The sequence below is a fragment of the Galeopterus variegatus genome, unplaced genomic scaffold (genome assembly GCF_000696425.1).
Source record: "Galeopterus variegatus unplaced genomic scaffold, G_variegatus-3.0.2 Scaffold4144, whole genome shotgun sequence".
Taxonomy (NCBI): domain Eukaryota; kingdom Metazoa; phylum Chordata; class Mammalia; order Dermoptera; family Cynocephalidae; genus Galeopterus; species Galeopterus variegatus.
The window spans coordinates 13,002-32,326 of record NW_007730255.1 but is presented as its reverse complement, the minus strand read 5'-3'; the positions used below and the strand labels follow the sequence as shown (position 1 = coordinate 32,326).

Genomic DNA, 19,325 nt, shown 5'->3' with positions numbered 1-19,325 from the left:
TTTTTTAATTTAAAAAGATACAAAATACCTCTGTGGCCTTAAGGTAGGAAGGGATTCTTAATGAACCAAAACACATAAAGAAAAAAAAGATGGATAAAATTTGATTACTTAAAACTTAAAACTTAAGAACTTCTGTTCTTCAAAAGATATAAAAAGCAACGAACTAGGTGAAGTTACTGATAATCTATAACTAGCAAAGGATCGTAAACGGTATATGTTAAGATATCCTGAAGATCAGTAAGAAGAGACAGATAACCCAATGGGAAAACAGGCAAAAGCAAAAAGCAGTTTATTTCTAAGGAGCAAAAGTTTTTCATATACTAGATGGGAAATAGTATGTAAAATAATTTAAGCAGTTTCCACTCACTTCCAGGGCAGAGAAACACACTTTCAGAGATGTGATGCGTTATCCAAAGTAGAAATGAGTGAGAAACAAGCATCTGAATACAGCTCATGACATCAGGATTTGCCTATTTAAACACTAACCTATAACAGCAATCATAGAGTAGTAATGTTACAGAAATTGGCATTGCCAGTCAAACAGGTGAACCCTGTATCACCTGCTTGGTGCTATGGTACTGCTGTCTAGAGAAACAATTTATAAGAAAGAGAACTTGACTAGAAATAAAAAAACCACCTGGGTCTAATTTCTTCCCCTGCCCCTTTTACCTGTGATGACCTTGGGCAAGTCATTTAACCTCTGTGGGCTGAGTTTTCTTCCCTGTACAAAGGCACTACTAAAATTTGCAGTAAATACCTTCTTGATAATGGCTTACTGCTATGACTGAACAGACAGGAAATGTGAAACCACCTAACAGTTTGTAGCAGAGCTGATGTCCAATATATGTGACTTCTCTTTCCACGTGGCCCCACTTTAAAGTTTTTCCTAAATCTGTCTGTAATGGGTAGAAGAGTTAAACTAGGATTTACCAAAGAATTTCCCTTCTGTTACTATATTTTGGCTTCTGCAGGACGTGGGTGAAGCCTGGGTTACAAAAATAGGCAGAGGAAGGAGGAGCCTGGCAAAAAAGAGTAATTTGAATTTAGCTGTCCCCAGGCTTCTTCAATGGATGGCTTGGGCTAAGTTCCTGAAGGTTAGATGTACAGAATATATAGAAGAAAGGAAAGACTTCTTTCAGTTCAGAAAGATAAGCTAGTCATGTCTCGAGGAACGGAAGCAATCTAAGTCACTTCTTACCTAGATGTAAACCCAAGGGTCTAAACCTAACCCACCTTATAATGAATTCTGTGCCATAACAAACAATGCTATAGCCCGGTTCCAATGACCATAAAAACATTTGGATATCCTTTTTTTCTTTCCCCCCAAAACTAAACATGAGATAAAATACCAAAATAATTAAGTCACCGTATACCTGCTTATACAACAAAATATCCCCAAAATGCCTGTTCTGCACACCACATTTTCCATTTTCAATATTATAATTTCATGTAGTCTTTAAATTTTATTTTAGTTTGAGACATATTTTTCTTTCTTAGCCTTTCATCTCTCACACACACATTAATCAGAGAAATAGAATATTGTAGATAATTGTAAATAATCAATATTCTACAATATTGTAGAATATTGTAAATAATTTTTCTTTCTTAGCCTTTCATCTCTCACACACACATTAATCAGAGAAATAGAATATTGTAGAATTACCAAATGGTTTTGATTATTTTCTTGCATTTTTACCCTACTAATTAAAATAGATCAGAATAACTTCAATGTTTTTATGGTTCATACTGAACATTGGCCTAATTATTCAGAAATTATTTGTTTGAGGGTAAACTTACAGTAACTCATTACAGTAAAAGAAACACAAAAGAAACTACTAAACTTACATACCGGCAAAGTTGCCCTCATTGCAGATCGGTACATTCTATCTAAGTTGAGGTTTGGCCGAAACAGTCGAATCTTATTATCTACTCCTCGAAATGCCTTCAATCCTTCAAATAACTGAAGATAAAAAAGAAATAAAACTTGGTGAGTAATTAAATGAAAACAATCCCTGTGTGCGAATGACTGACTTCCATGGGCGCCCATCTCATTCGTCAGGTAAAGCTGTTGACATGGACCTCAACTTGAGATCATGACATCCAGGAAAGCCAACAGTTGATGGGACTGGTGGTAGTAACCAGGAAAAAAAGAAGTCCTTTTATTACCAAAATCTGGTGGGAATTCAGACTTACCCTTTGCTTAGCAGGAGCCACATTGCTAAATCAAAACATCAACGGAGGTGGGAAGAAAACATCTCAGATAAATCACGCAACATGGGTTAACTGCCCAGACCATGGAGATTGAAACCAAAGGCTTTGCGCATCCTGCCCTACCCCCTAAAAGTACCCATGTATCCTTGCATTTAATCCGACTCATTCAAATTCTGGATAGAAGATAATCCAGATGTGACCAGTGATGGTTCAGTACCCCAAATCGTAGAAACCAGGCAGCTCAAGGATGTACTATGTTAAAGCTGTATCACCTTCCTCAAACAAAGTGCCACACCAGATAAACTACCAAACAGGGAAAGACAAACCACTGAGGAGGTATTTGAAAAGATTTCGAAGTAGGTACATACTGATAAATACAGAGAAGAGAGAAAAATCAATAATTTTATTGGGAAACTTCAACACAGGTTCTCTAAGTAACTAATAATAAAAAGAAACAAGTTAAGACTAAGGAAGATTTGAACAACATGAACTACATACTTAACCTATGGAACATGCAGAACCCTACACATACCACTTACACACTACACATTCTTTTCACATTTTCCAACAAGATTAAGCCAGAAATCAAATCAAAAATATGATTCAAAAATATCCATATTTTAGAAAATAAATCCATTACCAAATTTTGGGAAAATGGAACAATTTGGTCAGGCTGCCCTCACCTCAAGACAGTTCAGGGTCATTTGGTAAACATTGTGTGGGTGGGGTACCTGCGCCTGCAAAGGCGGCTCCACTTTGCCTGGTTTTTACTGCCTCTGGCGCTGCCCTGCAAGGCCATGTTTTTGCAGACCTGCAGCTTCCAAGGACTGTGTGGCTGGTTGCCTAGCTTACAGACCTGCATGAAGGGGTCTGGTGACCCAGCCTGGTGTGTGAAGGGTTTGTGACCCAGTCTGTGAATGGACTTGAGGGATCTGGGAGCTCCAGACTCAGCCCTAGCTCAACCATCGGCCCAACTGGTGCAGGATTACCGGGGCAGGTAAAAGAGCCGTGACAACTAGCGTGGTCACCTAGCTTTACAATTGGCGTCACGAACAGGATTAAGAGCTAGACAATTGGCACTGTGAGCAGGATTCGAGACATTAGCCTCGCAGTAGCCCTTGTCATAGCCAGACACCAAATAAACCATGGGTTGGACTGGCTGGTTAGCTCAGTTGGTTAGAACACAGCCTTGTAACACCAAGATCAAGGGTTTGGTTCCCTGTACTGGCAAGCTGCCAAAAAAATTTTAAAAATAAAATAAAATCAACCAGGGGTCAAAGAGGAAAAATAATGGAAATTAGAAAATATGCTGAATGGAGTGATAACAAAAAGTAAGGCCTTTAGCGACTTATTGTCTAAAAGCTTACACAAAAAGAAAAAAATATATATACACACGAATCACGTCTTACAATTAAAAAGCACAAAATGTTGTATTTAAGTGCAAATAAATTATTAATTTATTAAATATAATAGGACCACACCTTCAGTTAAAAGATAAAGTTGTCTGTGTGGGTGGGGTACCTGCGCCTGCAAAGGCGGCTCCACTTTGCCTGGTTTTTACTGCCTCCGGCGCTGCCCTGCGAGGCCATGTTTTTGCAGACCTGCAGCTTCCAAGGACCGTGTGGCTGGTTGCCTAGCTTACAGACCTGCATGAAGGGGTCTGGTGACCCAGCCTGGTGTGTGAAGGGTTTGTGACCCAGTCTGTGAATGGACTTGAGGGATCTGGGAGCTCCAGACCCAGCCCTAGCTCAACCATCGGCCCAATTGGTGCAGGATTACCGGGGCAGGTAAAAGAGCCGTGACAACTAGCGTGGTCACCTAGCTTTACAATTGGCGTCACGAACAGGATTAAGAGCTAGACAATTGGCACTGTGAGCAGGATTCGAGACATTAGCCTCGCAGTAGCCCTTGTCATAGCCAGACACCAAATAAACCATGGGTTGGACTGGCTGGTTAGCTCAGTTGGTTAGAACACAGCCTTGTAACACCAAGGTCAAGGGTTTGGTTCCCTGTACTGGCAAGCTGCCAAAAAAAATTTAAAAATAAAATAAAATCAACCATGGGTCAAAGAGGAAAAATAATGGAAATTAGAAAATATGCTGAATGGAGTGATAACAAAAAGTAAGGCCTTTAGCGACTTATTGTCTAAAAGCTTACACAAAAAGAAAAATATATATATACACACGAATCACGTCTTACAATTAAAAAGCACAAAATGTTGCTTTTAAGTGCAAATAAATTATTAATTTATTAAATATAATAGGACCACACCTTCAGTTAAAAGATAAAGTTGTAAGATTGAACTCAGCTGACATCTGAAACAAAAAGATATAGAAAAAGATATATCACACAAATACTTTCTAAAATAAAGCTGGTGAGACTATTGATGGAGTTTGGATGTGTTGTCCCAACCAAAACTCATGTGGAAATTTGATCTCCAGTGTGGCAGTGTTGGAAACTGATTGAGACTTGGGGGTGGATCCCTCATGAATGGATTAATGTTCTCCCTGGGGGAGGAGGGGTAGTGAGTGAGTTCTCGTTCTATTAGTTCCCACGAGAGCTGATTGTTTCAAGGACCCTGGCACCTTCTCAAACCAGGCATAGTAAGAGATTAACAATAGCTAATAATAAAATAGAACAGTTATAACAATATAGTGTAATAATAGTTATATGACTGTGGTCTCTCTCTCTCTCTCTCTCTCTCTCTCTCTCTCTCTTGCTTCCTCTCGCCATGTGATCTGCTTGTACCCGCCGGCTGCCTGCCACTTTCCACCATGAGTAGAAGCAGCCTGAGGCCCGCACCAGATGCAGCTGTCCCAGAATCGTAAGCCTAATAAGACTCTCTTCTTTATAAATTACCCAGTCTCAGGTAATTCTATTATAGCAACACCAAACACACTAAAACAACTATATTACTAAATCCAAAACAACACAGGCTTTAAGGCAAGAAGCATTATTGAAGATAAAGAAGGAAACTTCATAAGGTTCAATTTACTTCACAATTTTAAAACTGTACACTTAGAATGGCAATTATCAAAACATGAAAGATAAATATTGGCAAGGATGCAGAGAAAAGGGAATCCTTATACACTGTGGTGGGAATATAAATAAGAACAGCTATTATGGAAAACTATGGAGGTTCCTTGAGAAACAAAAATAGAACTACTATATGATCCAACAATCGCACTTGTGGGTATATGTCCAAAAGACATGAAATCAGCATGTCAATGAGATGTCTGCACTCCCATGTTCAATGCAGCATTATTCACAATAGCCAAGACAAAGAATCAACCTAAGACTCTATCAACAGATGAATGGATAAAGAAAATGCAGTATACATACACAACAGAATACTACTCAGTCTTAAAAAGAGAAGGAAATTCTGTCATTTGCGACAACATGGATGAACCTGGAGGACATCACATTAAGGGAAACAAGCCAAGCACGGACAGACAAATATCCCATTACCTCACTCTCATATGTGGAATTTTAAAAAGTCAAACTCATAGTAGAGAGTAGAATGTTGCTTACCAGAAGCTGGGGGTGGGGGGATTGGGAGATGCTGGACAAAGTATACAAAGTTTCAGTTAGACAACAGGAATAATTTTTGAGATCTACTGCATGGCAGAGTGACTACAGTTAATAAGAATGTATTGTATATTTCAAAGTTGCTAAGAGTAAATTTCAAATGTTCTCTCCACAAAAAGATAAGTATGTGAGTGATGGATATATTAATTAGCTTGATTTAATCGTTCCACATTGTATATATATATCAAAACATCACATTATACTATTATAAATATATAGTTATACTTTATCCATTAAAATTAAAATAAAATAAAATTGTGCACATTTAATGACATAGAGTACTTCCCCCTTTTCCTTGGTTTCAGTTACCTACAGTAAACCATGGTCAGAAAATAGTAAATGGAAAACTCCAGAAATAAACAATTCATAAGTTTAAAACCGTGCACCATTCTATTCTGAGTAGTGTGATGAAATCTTGTGCCCTCCTGCTCCATATTGCCTGGGACGTGAATCACCCCTTTGTCTAGCTCATCCATGCTGCAGACACTCCCTGCCCATTAGCCACTTAGTGGCCGAGAGAGAGAGAGAAACAGAGAGAGAGAGACCATAGTCATATAACTATTATTACACTATATTGTTATAACTGTTCTATTTTATTATTAGCTATTGTTGTTAATCTCTTACTATGCCTGGTTTACCAATTAAACTTTATTATAGGTATGTAGGTATATGAAAAAACATACATATATAGGATTTAGTACTATCCCCAGTTTCAGGCATCCAGTGGGGTTCTTGGAACACATCTCCCACAGATACAGGGAGACTACTGTAACTTCAAATATATGTAAAGATTATAAAACTCTTATTGAGTAATATACATATGAAATATACAAAAGGATAACACAATGTGACTAAGTTAGATTTATCAGGAACACAGGCTGGTTTAACATTAAAAAATCAATTATTGTGATTCATTATATTAACAGCTTATGTTAAAAGAAAAAAAAAACAATATGATCAACTCATTAGATGTAGTAAATGCATGTGATAAAACTGAACATTCGTTTATGATTTTATAAAAAGTTTCCAAGATTGCTAAGAAAAAAAGAGAACCTAAATGGCAAAGGATATCTACGATAAACTTGCAGAAAACATTATACTTAATGATGAAATGTAAAAGCTTTCCTTTTCAAATCGAGGACATCACAAATTGCCTGTTGCACACTTTAACTGAATATTGTACAACCAAGTATAATAAGGCAAGAATAATAAAATAAGACAAAAATTTTGCTTAAGAGAAATTAAACTGTCATAGGTCATGAAACACAGATGATATGACTAAATACATAGAAAATATCCAGAAAAAATGACATATAATACTCTGAAACTGTTTGTTTAGGCAAGGTGGCCAGATGAAAAAGTATATTCCAATGTAATAAAAATAGTTAAAAAATAAAAACACAAACAAAAATAAATAAATAAAAACACTATTTACAATAAAATTAAAAGATGAGAATACTTAGAAGGGGGAAAAAACCTAACGAAAATGAAAGACCCATAAGAAAAATATAATACTTCACCAAATTATTAAAGACTTACGTGAATGTGGAAAGCAATCTCATTTCATGGGTCGAAAGCCTCAATATTAGGAAAATATTGATTTTTCCCTACATTGATTTATATGTTCGATGTAATTCAAATAAAAATCTCAACAGGGCATTTTATTTTTTTAACAAACTGAATGAAAAAAGCTGATCGACTTGATAAACTGAATCTAAACATTATATGGAAAAGAAAATGACCAAGAACACCCAACATGCTCTTAAAGAACAAAGTAGGACTTGTCCTAGCAGATTATCAGAATCATTCCAATGAGGGAGATATTAAGACAGTGTGGCATTTGTGCAGATAGACAAGCAAAACAATAGAAGAGAACAGAGATCCAGACAGACAAGTCAATGGAATAAAAATAGTGAGCCACGCATACCTGACAGAGGTGGCCTGACAGATTAGAGGGAAAAGAACAGTCTGTTTAAATGCTGCTGGGAAACTGGATATCCACAGGGAGGAAAAAATAAATTGAACCCATACTTCATATGTATTAGTCTGTTTTTGTTGCTTATTACAAAATACATGGAACTGGGTAATTTATAAGAAAATGAAATTTGTTGCTTACAGTTTCAGAGGCTGGGAAATCCAAAGTCCATATGGTGGTAGTGACAGTAACCTGCGGGTCTTATATTTGCAAGGTGGTGGAAGCAGAGAGAGCAGAGAGAGTTTCTCATTCACTCTCTTTTTAAAGATCTACAATCACACCCTGACTGCCATTTTTAATCCGTTCACTACTGCCTGGTCCCACAATCTAATCACCTCTTCAAGACTCCACATTACAATGATCATAATAGGATTTCCCACCCCCTTTACAGTCACAGTAAGTTGAACACTAATCTAGAGAAGATTTTGATTTTTATCAAAGGATAACACCAATTTGAGATTTTCTTCTAAACTACCCTAATCACAAAAATCTAAATTGGTAAAACTAATCAAACTAGCATTCCAAATCATTTAAACAGTTTTCCAAAGAGTTTTCATAATCCAATGGCCACCAAAATCTTTTCTAACTTTCAAAAACAACATTAATCCCTCCTCATTTAATTCCTGTAGGTTACTTGTTCTCAAAATGCGGTCCGTGGAACAGCAGAATTAGCATGACCTGGAAGCTTGTTAGAAATCAGAAGCTCTGGGGGTGGAGCCTGTGCCCTAGGCTTGGCCCTATTCCTTCTTTCAAATGTAAAAGTACTTTATTCATTTGCTCTTCATTACACCCTGTGACACGGCGGCGAGGGCTTGGCATGAATAATGAAAGACCTCATTCCAGTTGACATAGTTAAGAGACAGAGCTGGAGATGGGAACCCAGAGTCTTAAGTTCAACATTTTGTGGGTACACATGGGCAGTGAATGTTTCCAAGATTACTTAAATTTATAATTTTGAACAAGTTAATTGGACAATCCTCCTAGTAATTTTATTGTATATGTTTAAGAGTGGTATAACAGGGAGTAGGAGCTCCACACTGGAGTCCTGGCTCCAGCCTTACTGCTGTGTAATCTTGGGCAAGAATCAACATTTCTGAACCTGCTTCTATAAGGGGTATTCAGAAAGTTCATGGAAAGATTTGTATTATCCTTCAATTAGATTTTTCCACAAACTTTTTGAAGTACCCTTGTATAACAGATGATACTGCTGCTTCAGGGTTAATCATAGCTAACAATTGGGCTCTCTCTGTGCATGTGGCATGGCTCTATATGCTTAAATAAATTACCTTAGTTATACTTACAAGAACACAGTACAGTAGATATTATCACTACCCCGATTATACAGAATTAATAACAGATGATACTGCTGCTTCAGGGTTAATCATAGCTAACAATTGGGCTCTCTCTGTGCACGTGGCATGGCTCTATATGCTTAAATAAATTACCTTAGTTATACTTACAAGAACACAGTACAGTAGATATTATCACTACCCCGATTATACAGAATTTAAAAATTACAGCACAAATCATTACATTTACCAAGTCATGGAGCTCCCTACGGAGTAACAGACAGAATTTGAGCCCAGGAAGTCTGACTCCAGAATGTTCACGCCTAACCACATGCTTTCTCACTTAAAATAATTAAATGAGATGACCCAAATAAGGTATTTAGTACAGGGCATACTGCAGGAATTCAATAAACCAAAGCAGTTATTTAACATTATAGCTATTAATATGTTACTATTACCATCTCTTAGTCCCTTAATAGGTAGACCATTGCTTATTTCCAGAACCTAAAATTCTGGGAAAGATGTCCAACAAATTAAAAAGGACTAAAATAAAACGGAGGATCAAGGAAATGGGGAGTGTATCATGTATTTGGTACATGATCTCTGTGTATCCTGAGAAAAACCAGGGAAATAATTCTCTAAACATTTTATGCTTATAATTATTCCAACTCATGCCTGAAGGAGGACATTTAATTACATGTCCCCTTAATATGCATAACTACACATTACTGCTGGCCATAAAAACACGCAGTTAACTTTAAAATCTAATCATAATATTATATTCAGTGACCCCTTCTGAATCATTAGATGATCTCAGTCATTAGAACAGAGGTGACTTAGTAAAATATTAAGTGTACTAGCTTTATGATTGCTAATTTTCCTACCAACTGTCTTTTCTCTTTGCTCAAAATGATTTTTTATTAACTCAGAAAATTCAAGATTAAGTGAAAAATTAGTTCTTAAGATTTATCCTCAATCCAGCTTTCTACAGGATACATTTTAAAAACATTTACAACATCCACTAGTAAATATAATAAAGCCCATACTAACCCAAAAGCTGTTTTAACAGGGGGAGAGAACTACTCAGTACCTACAGTGGATATAAGCACGTCCCCATCACTAATTCCCAGGTACTTACTTCCACTGCGTAGTGTAAAGCTGAGGAGCCAGGATGCAATGACAGGTTTTGAAGAGGCTTGATATGAGGTTTCTCCCATCCAAACTCTGAAGACCACTCCACTGTCAACATGTGATCCGTGAACACAGTTCCAAAAACGAGAGAATTTGGATCTGGTTTTTCCTTTAAAATGGTGGCTGGTGTGATTATTAGATCTTTAGCCTGGGGAAGAAAAATCAGTACCATGAAAAAAAATAACTGAAAATCCACTGGCTATATGATACAGAGGGCCAAAAGTAAAATCACTTGACTTCTAAATGTTTAACACTGTATGAGCAAAGAAATCCCACCCGTGGCTCACTTGGGAGAGTGTGGTGCTGATAACACCAAGGCCACAGGTTCGGATCCCTATATGGGGATAGCTGGTTGGCTCACTTGGGAGAGTGTGGTGCTGACAACACCAAGTCAAGGGTTAAGATACCCTTACCGGTCATCTTTAAAAAAAAAAAAAAAAAAGAATTCAGCTGTCTGTTCAAAAATCTCTGCAATGTACACTGACTAATAGAGTATCAGAACCAAATTTCAGTGAACTTTAGAAACAGGGACAAAATAGCAGATGGGGTGAAATGATGCAAAAAAAGAACACATCCCTTCTTCACTCATGCTGAGCATTTGGGAAAGATGAAAGGGGTGTGTTCCATAATAAAAACAGCAACACTCATGATGATGTATTAAACTAAATGAGTGGCATTAAAGACTGAACCTCCACTTGGCAATAGCTATGCTCCAGCTCCCCCAAAGAATTCTTGGCATGAGTCTTCAAAATCCCCTGGACCGACCGTAGGAGAAATGGACAAAGTGAAGCAGATGTTATCCTCTTTGAAAACAGAGAAATAGAGGATGAACGCTAAGACATAAATCCTCGGTTCTGTGTTGAGGAAACAGTGAACAAAGGACCTCTTATTCAAAGAAAGATAAATAAGAGTAACAGGGAAAAACTTCACACGGCAGCATTTCACAGACTCTCCAGAGAGCCAGTTTGCCCATTACAAACGACCAAGTATGTAGGCATGGAAACTGCACGCATACCACTGCCGACTTTACTGCAGCTGAATGATGCTGATGGAAAAGACGTGGGAAGGAGCTTTCTGACCAGTGGAAAACCAGTATTAACCAGGGACAGGCCCAACCTGTTAACAGGCTGTAAGTAATGTCAAATTCCACTTTTAATACATAAAAATACTCATTTCCCCCCAAATCAAATACAGAACTTCACTTTATATCATCAGCTCTTATTATATTTTAGTGACTGATTACTTCTAATTAATTCACTGCCTTCGGGCTACCTTAGTCATTTGATATATTATAAATGATAATCAGTTTAATTTTTAGAATAACATTCAGGCTGGAAAATATATTCTAAAACAACCAGAAAGCTCACATTACAATGAAGCATAGGACATTAGGGACAACGTATTACTGTAATGTTCAGGCTAGTCTAGTAATGCTACTTTGTAATTTGCCAGTAAAATGAAAATTTGGAAGGTTGACTTTCTTCTACCACTATTTAATCTAAGTAAATAAGTTAACTTAAAACCTCCTCCTAAGTGCAATAAATTTATTTAAAGGGATATATTCCAGTTAAATTGTATTGATCTTTGAATCCCATTTCTCTCCCATTATCCTCTAGACTAGGTAGGGGGTCAGGCAAATGTCACCTACAGGCCAAACGCAGCCAGCTGGCCTGTTTTGTAACTACAAGTTTTATTGGAACTCAGTCACACATCCTTTTACCTTTAATAGTGGCAGAGTCCACTAGTTGTGACAGAAAGCTGGTGGCCCTCAAGCCTAAAGTATTTATTATCTGGCCCTGTTAACAAGTTTGCTGACCCCTGCTGTAGATGGTTTAGATAAGAACCCCAGCTAGAGTACTGGCAGTTAAATCTCCAACCCTAGCACAGTGCCTGGCACACAGAACAGTAAAGGTTTTCTTAAATACTGATAATGTCTGGCTGATATCAGATGTACTCCCCCATGTGCGATAAACTAACTCCTAGAAGATGGCCAGGACTTAAAGTGAGTGAAACGCTACCACAAACTTTTTATCACATGAATAGGTTCACAGTATTCCTACACAACGAAGCACTTGTGATTCTGCTTTAGTTAGTTTTTAATAGATGGGGAAAATCCTGGGCTACGAAAAATCTGAAACCCTATCAATTATAGAAAGACAAACTGCTGCAGACAGGATGCCCCTCCACCCCTAACCTCACTGACGCTTAATCCCCACTGTAACTGTTGAGGGTGGGAAATCCTATTACGGTGACTGAAAGGTGGGGCTATGGGGAGGTGATCAGATTGTAGGACCCTGCTGTAGTGAGTGGATTAATAATGGTGGTCAGGGGCGTGGTTCTGAGGGCTTTAAAAACAGAGTGAATAAAGATGTTAGTCTCTGCTCTCTCTGCTCCACCATTGTCACAATATGATACTCTGCCTTCCCTGTCACCACCACCAAGGCCTTCACCAAATGTGTTCCCTGGACTTTGGACTTCCCAGCCTCAGAAACTGTAAGCAATAAATTTTGTTTTCTTTATAAAATACCCAGTTCCTTGTATTTTGTTATAAGCAACAGAAACAAACTAATATAGAAAATTGGTACCAAAGTAAGTGGGGTGTTGGTTATAACGAATACTTGAAAATGTGGAAATGGCTTTGGAACTAGGTGTTGAGGAGAGGCTGGAGGAATTTGGAGGAACAGGCTAAAAAGCCTAGCTGCTGGTGAAAGTTTAGAAGGCAAGAAAACAAGGGAAAGTTTGGAATGTTTTAGAGATTGGTTAAATTGTGATGACCAGAATGCTGATAGAAATATGGACTATAAAGTCCATCCTGAGAAGGTCTCAGATAGAAATGAGAAGGAGCTATTTGGAAACTGGGGCAAAGATTAACCTTGCTATGAAGTGGCAAGGAACTTGGCTGCATTGTGTCCATGTCCTATAGTATTTGGCAGAAGAAATTTCTAAGCAGCAAAGCATTAAAGAAGCTGCATGGCTGCTTGTAACAGCCTATGCCAAGTTATGGTGGCAAAGGCATGACATTAAGTCAGAATTTAAAAGGGAAGCAGAGTGTAAAGATCTGGAAAATTTGCACCTGGCCTTGTGGTAGAGAAGCAGAGAGCATTTTCAGAAGAAAAATGCAGTGCTGCTAAGATTAGTACAAAAGAAAGGGATTATCAAGAGAAGGGGGGAAAGGCCCTGATTGCAGAAGCCTCTGGCACCAACTCTTTCATTACAGGCCCAGAGGCCTAGGGAGACAGAATGGTCTTGGGGAACAGGCCTGAGGCACCCTCCACAGGTTCGCTGCCCAGGGCCACCTCAGGAAGCTGCTTCCAGCACCAGCATTCCAGCTGCTTCCAGCACCAGCATTCTAGCTGCTTCACCTGCTCCAGCCATGGCTAAATTGGCCCCAAGTGTGGCTGGACCTGGCTTGTATTTGGAAAATATAAGCCCAAAGCCTTGGCAGCATACACATGGTGTTAAGTTTGCAGGGTCACAGAATGCCAGAGCTGGGAAAGTTTGGGAGCCTCCACCTCGATTTCAAAGGATGTACAGAAAAGTCTGGGGCCCAGGAAGAGATCTGTCACAGAGGTGGAGTCACCACATAGAGCCTTTGCTAGAGCAAGGCTGAGTAGAAATGTGAGATCGGAGTTGCAGAGAAACCCCACCACAGTAATGCCTAGTGGAGCCCTGGGAACAGGACCGCCATGGAGACCCCAGACCTGTAGAGCTACCAGCATGCAACACCAGCCTGCAAGAGCTGAAGCATCACCTGAGACCAGGAAAGCCCCAGGACTTGGGGACCCAACCCCCACACCAGCAAGCAGAGGACATTGAACATGGAGTCAAGGTACATGATTCACCAGCTCTACGATTCAATGCAAGCCCTATTGGGTTCTGGACTTGTTTGGGACTTGTTATACCTTTCTTTTGGCCTAGTTCTCCCTTTGGTAACAGGAATATGTGCCCTATGCTTGCCCCACCATTGTATCTTGGAAGTAGATAACTTGTTTTTTATTTCACAGATGGGACTTAGAACTTCAGAGTTGAAACAAGTTAAGACTTTGCGGATGGAATGAATGTACTTGTGTGTGAAACAGACATGAGTTTGGGGGTCAGGGGCTGAATGCTTTACATCCCCCCCCCCCAACCTCACTGAGGCTTAATCCCGCTCTAATTGTTGAGGGCGGGAAATCCTATTATGGTAATTGAAAGGTGGGGCCATGGAGAGGTGATCAGATTGCAGGACCCTGCTGTAGTGAATGGACTAATAATGGTGGTCGGGGTGTGGTTCTGAGGGCTTTAAAAAGAGAGTGAATGAGGAGGTGAGCTTCTCTGTTCTGTCTGCTCCGCCATTTTTGCAATGTGATACCCTGCTATCACTGAGGTCACCACCAAAGAGAAAGTCCTTCACCACATGTGTTCCCTGGACTTCGGACTTCCAGCCTCAGAAACTGTAAGAAATTAATTTTGTTTTCTTTCTAACTTATCCAGTTCCAGGTATTTTGTTATAAGCACTAAGCAACAGAAATGGACTAATACACAAACATAAGGCAAATTTCCTTCTATTAAGAAAACTGGAAAAAGTTTCTTAGTAAAAGGGGAGGGGTAGTAAGACAAAACAAAAACAGAAAGATGAGGGTGGTTGTAAAAATGGAGAGTGGGCAGAATGAGAGAGCTTTTCAACTTGCTGAATTCTGTATTCATCATAAATATTGCAGACAACAGACCTTGACCTTTTTTTGTCAATGTCAAAATCAATTTGCATGGTTCTTCAAAAGTAACACAAAAGCTCACCCTGCCAGCTGCTATTTCTATCATTAATTAATTGTACCCCCAAACATGAAACTCACTATACATGATCTATCCTTATAGCTTTCTAAGCTCATCAATAATTCTTCCTACCATGAAATGGAAAGGCAATAGGATCTATTCAACTTTACTTCAATGACAATCCACGTAAGAATATTTTAAAAACAAGATTATGGCTTTGCCTTTTATGAAACAACTGTAGGGTGGATTTTTCCCCCCTTCCCTTGTTCCTCTAACTTTCTTCCTTGTCTGCTTTATTATTCTTAGTATTTTGTCTTTTTATGCAGTCATCGTTGCTCAGGCACTGCACTAAGTAAACAGGATGTAGCAAGACGCATACGGCTCACCCTTCCTTCTTGGACAAGCTCACTGTCAGCCATGGACAGGCAGCAGCTCTTGTAGCAAGTATTCATTCATTCAACCTAATATTTTTCAAGTTACTACGTACCTGTACTGCCACAGGTCCTAAGGAATATCAGGGAACAAAACAAGAAAAGTTCTAGTGAGGGGAAACAGTATAAAGAAATACAGAAAGAGAAAGCTTATCTTAGAAGGGTTAGTGAAGGCCTCCCAGATGAGGTGGCATTTGAGCAGAGGCTTGAATGGAGAAAGAAGGTAGACCATGTAGATATCTAGGGGCAAAATATTTCAGGCAGAGGAAACAAGTGCAAAGGTTCTGAGGTAGGAACATGCTTGGCATGTTCAAGAAAGAGCAAAGAGCCCAGTGTGGCAGGAAAGGAGGAAATGTGGAGAAGGTGGAATGGTGTGATAGAGTAAAGGCACTGCGGCTACTGGAATCGGGGAAAGGATGGGCCAAGATAGCCAGTTACTCCATTATATACCGATCCACATTCCAGTTCTCCTTGAGCTCTGGCTCTGTGCAGCTGAGGCTGTATCCTCTCTTCCTTCTTTTCCCAGGAATCTTTATTATAGGCTGCTGGCAATTAAAGTAAGTCCAGTTCACCTCTCTATTCTGGGCAATTTGAAGGAGACATTGAGGAAAAATACTAGAGGCATAGCTATCACGTCTTAATTTTTTGCTGTTTTCAAACTATTAGGAGCAAAGCAGAAAGAAGCAAGATAGGTTAACCAGTGATAAAATACAAGCATCTGAGCAATGCTGAATCTCTACACTTCCCCCTCTGCATCAGTGATTCTCCACCCTGGCTCTTCAGGTTGATAAGATCTTTGAGTGTGAGAGTGTGGTGTGGTTTTCAACCTTGATTCCACTATTAGAATCAGGACAACAACAACAACAAAAAAGAAAGCATGCACCTTGCCTTACCCCTGAGGTTCTTGTTCAGTTCTGGAACAGAGTGTGGTGTGGTTTTCAACCTTGATTCCACTATTAGAATCAGGACAACAACAACAACAACAAAGAAAGCATGCACCTTGCCTTACCCCCGAGGTTCTTGTTCAGTTCTGGTATAGGATCTTGATTCGTATTTTTAAAAAACCTCCACAGTTGAATCCAATATAGTAGCCAGGGTTGAGATGATCATGGCCTAGTATATACAATTTTTAGTTTTCTAAACCTTAAAACCTCTAGGACCACCCATAGTGACCCACTGGCCCAGAGAGATAAAGTTAGATATGCGGTTTCCTAATGATATGAATAGTAACGCTCTAACTTTCCGATTTGTACATAAGGGTTGCCCTATGTCCAGTATTTTAAAGTAATGCACGATGGGATAGCTTCAGAATTTCATCAAGAATTTCCTTTATTTGAAAAAATTTCTGCAACTCTGAAAACTGGGGGAAAAAAAACAAACAGCTTTTAAACTGAGCTCAAAAAAAATTACCTAAGAATACTAAAATAGCTCAAACCAAAACCTAATATACAGAAATCTAAATGAACAAATAAAAAGATTATTTAATTAGGACTTCATCCTTTACTTTGCAAAGACTTCTATGTATAAAAATATAAAGGTCTTTCAGGAACAATTTTATTTACCTATTTCGTTGGAAGAATTTACTTACTGTATAAGATGAACCTTAGAGATTGTGAAGTAGGAGTCTTTTACCTCATTCTTTTTAAGGACCCATATCTCAATAAGTCAAAGTCCTCAAATGTATTAGAACTTAGTCTTCGTAGATTAGCAGAGTAGATCTGCTACAGGGTTATAGAGTATATTATCTTTAAAACGCCAGCAATAATACAGACAAAATTCACAAATTTACTTTAGTAAGAGAACTGCTATATTCTACTATATTAAAAAAAAAAAATCCTGGCAAGCAGAGACCTTATCTTGAATTTCTCTTTGGAATTAACAAGTCAAGTTTCACTCCCTCTCTGAACTCTGCCAGGGATGTGAGATCATTTGGACACTCTGCTATGGATGACAAATGACAGTGACTGAAACAGGCAGGAGAGCAGAACCCTGCACGGTTGGGGAATGGTGGATGACAATTTATAGAGAAAATAACAATACATCTTGCATTTGTATTATTATGATTTTCAAAGTGCTTTATCATATTTGCTCCTCACTGAATTAAGAGATGACTTAATGATTCAGACAGAAAAGAAGGAAATGCAACACTTTCACCGTAAAGTGTTATGAGCTGCTTAAAGAGAAAAATCACAATCCATTAAACGTAGTTAAGATTTATACTAAACTTCACAAGCAGACAAGCATCTAGGTTAATATTCACAAATAGACTATTTTCCAAGAAAAATTTATGATTCATGAAATAAAATAAGCAATTAACTGCTAAGTAATTTTTGATGTGATGAATGGACTATCGTTCCCTAAATGACGTTTTCCCCCCTGAGATTGGAATTTAAAATGCACGGCAACATACATAAACTCCTGTGTAACCCACACAGCAAAAATTCCCCCAAATCTCAACAAAAAATAGATTTACTCAGTTGAATGTTGTTTCAGACACTTAACATCTGGCAAACAAACTTACCTTAAAGGCCTCCACCACCTCTTTTGATCCTCCTCCCCTACATTCTGTGGAGCATCCGTTACTGCAGTCCTTAAAAAAGAATTAAACCGCCATTAAGTAAAGCCAGGTGGGTGACTAGGGCCTGGGGTAATCAATGTGACTCACCATTACACAGTGGGCTCCACTCTGGTGGCCACGCACACACGAAAATGAGGATCAGACAACCAAACACCCAGGCACCTGCCCCAAACAAGAGCGTGGTGGGAGTGCGGTCCTTCAAGTCCCACCCTGCCCGAGGTCGTGGCTGTTTTTGTCCTAGTCCGCTGGCTTAGGAAAGACTAGTTAAATTCCAGGTCAGCCCTACAGAGCCAGGGTTCACCAGCAAAGAACAAGAAGGCAATTGTCTCCCTTATATCCGAGTAAATAATCTAGATTACGGTTTTAAGCCATTTATAGAAAAATCCCCTGGGCCCGCTCAGCCTCGTGGTCCTGTCAATCACTGGCACACAATGGCAAGCCTGGAAAAGGAATGGGGACGGTGTGAACGATTTTCTCCCAGGGAAGGGTCCTCCCGATGCCGGAGCATCCACCCCAAACCCCACACCTTAAGGACAAAACCTCATAGAATTAAGGGGTAATTTAAAAGATAAAGACACAGGGGAGCGGGGCTCACTGGGAAATGGAGAGGACATTAAAAAAAAAAAAAAGCCTAATGTGCTAAATCACTACGGGAGGGAGGGAAGAACGGGATCCAAGGAGACAGAAGGCTGCGCTCAAAATATTTTGGGGTGGCGAAGGCAACGCAGGATGTGACTGTGGATCCTGGCAGCCCGGAGAGGACGCTCCCGCCACCTCCCTCCAAGCGACTTCCATGGCGACCCTCACGTTCCCCTCACTCGTCGCGCTCCGGAGCGGGTCACCCAGCGGGGTGTTAGACCCGACCGAGGGGGACCTCTCCGAGGCGGAGTCCGCAGGGATAGAAGAGACGCCTCGGGGTGCGAGGCGAAGGAGGTCGGTGCAGCCAACGGCAGCGATGCGCCCGGAGGCTCCCGGGCTTCCGAGACCTGGGTTCCAATCCGCCCCCCTTCCGCAGTCGGCCGAGGTCGGCGTACCTGGCGGGCGAGGGCCGCGGCGGCGCGGGGCGGGCTGGCCATGGGGAGGCTGCGGGGGCGCGGGGCTGCGGGCGGCGGCGGCGGCGTTGGCGGCGGCGGCACTGAGCGCGCGGCTGCACGCGAAAGCCGGCGGCGCGCCCCGGCCCCGGCGCACGGGCCGCGCGGCGCGGGGTGCCCCGACCCCCGGCCCCGCGGCCGGGCCCGGCGCGGGGGGCCCCGACCCCCGGCCCCGCGGCCGGGCCCGGCGCGGGGGAGGCCACCGCCCCTCCCGCCTCC

General features: G+C 40.2%; 2 protein-coding genes across 3 annotated transcripts in view; one reads left to right on the top strand and one right to left on the bottom strand.

Annotated features, from left to right (window-relative positions):
* BCAT1 (branched chain amino-acid transaminase 1, cytosolic) overlaps nt 1-19,325 on the bottom strand; it is a 67,293-nt gene that overhangs the window by 46,734 nt on the left and 1,234 nt on the right. The window contains exons 1-4 of one of the 2 annotated variants that reach the window (XM_008586829.1): nt 18,103-18,308; nt 17,959-18,027; nt 10,202-10,402; nt 1,850-1,960 (exon numbers count right to left, since the gene is read on the bottom strand). In XM_008586829.1, the coding sequence (XP_008585051.1) occupies nt 1,850-1,960; nt 10,202-10,402; nt 17,959-18,027; nt 18,103-18,105 (384 nt within the window). In that variant the 5' untranslated portion in view covers nt 18,106-18,308. Of the gene's footprint in view, nt 1-1,849; nt 1,961-10,201; nt 10,403-17,958; nt 18,028-18,102; nt 18,309-19,325 lie in introns of those variants that run through there. The other variant, XM_008586830.1, reaches the window with a different exon arrangement.
* The window catches only part of LOC103602431 (serine/arginine repetitive matrix protein 3), a 1,701-nt gene continuing 1,120 nt past the window's right edge, over nt 18,745-19,325 (top strand). The window contains 3 exon segments of the mRNA XM_008586831.1: nt 18,745-18,795; nt 18,797-18,987; nt 18,989-19,236. Coding sequence (XP_008585053.1) covers nt 18,745-18,795; nt 18,797-18,987; nt 18,989-19,236 — 490 coding nt within the window.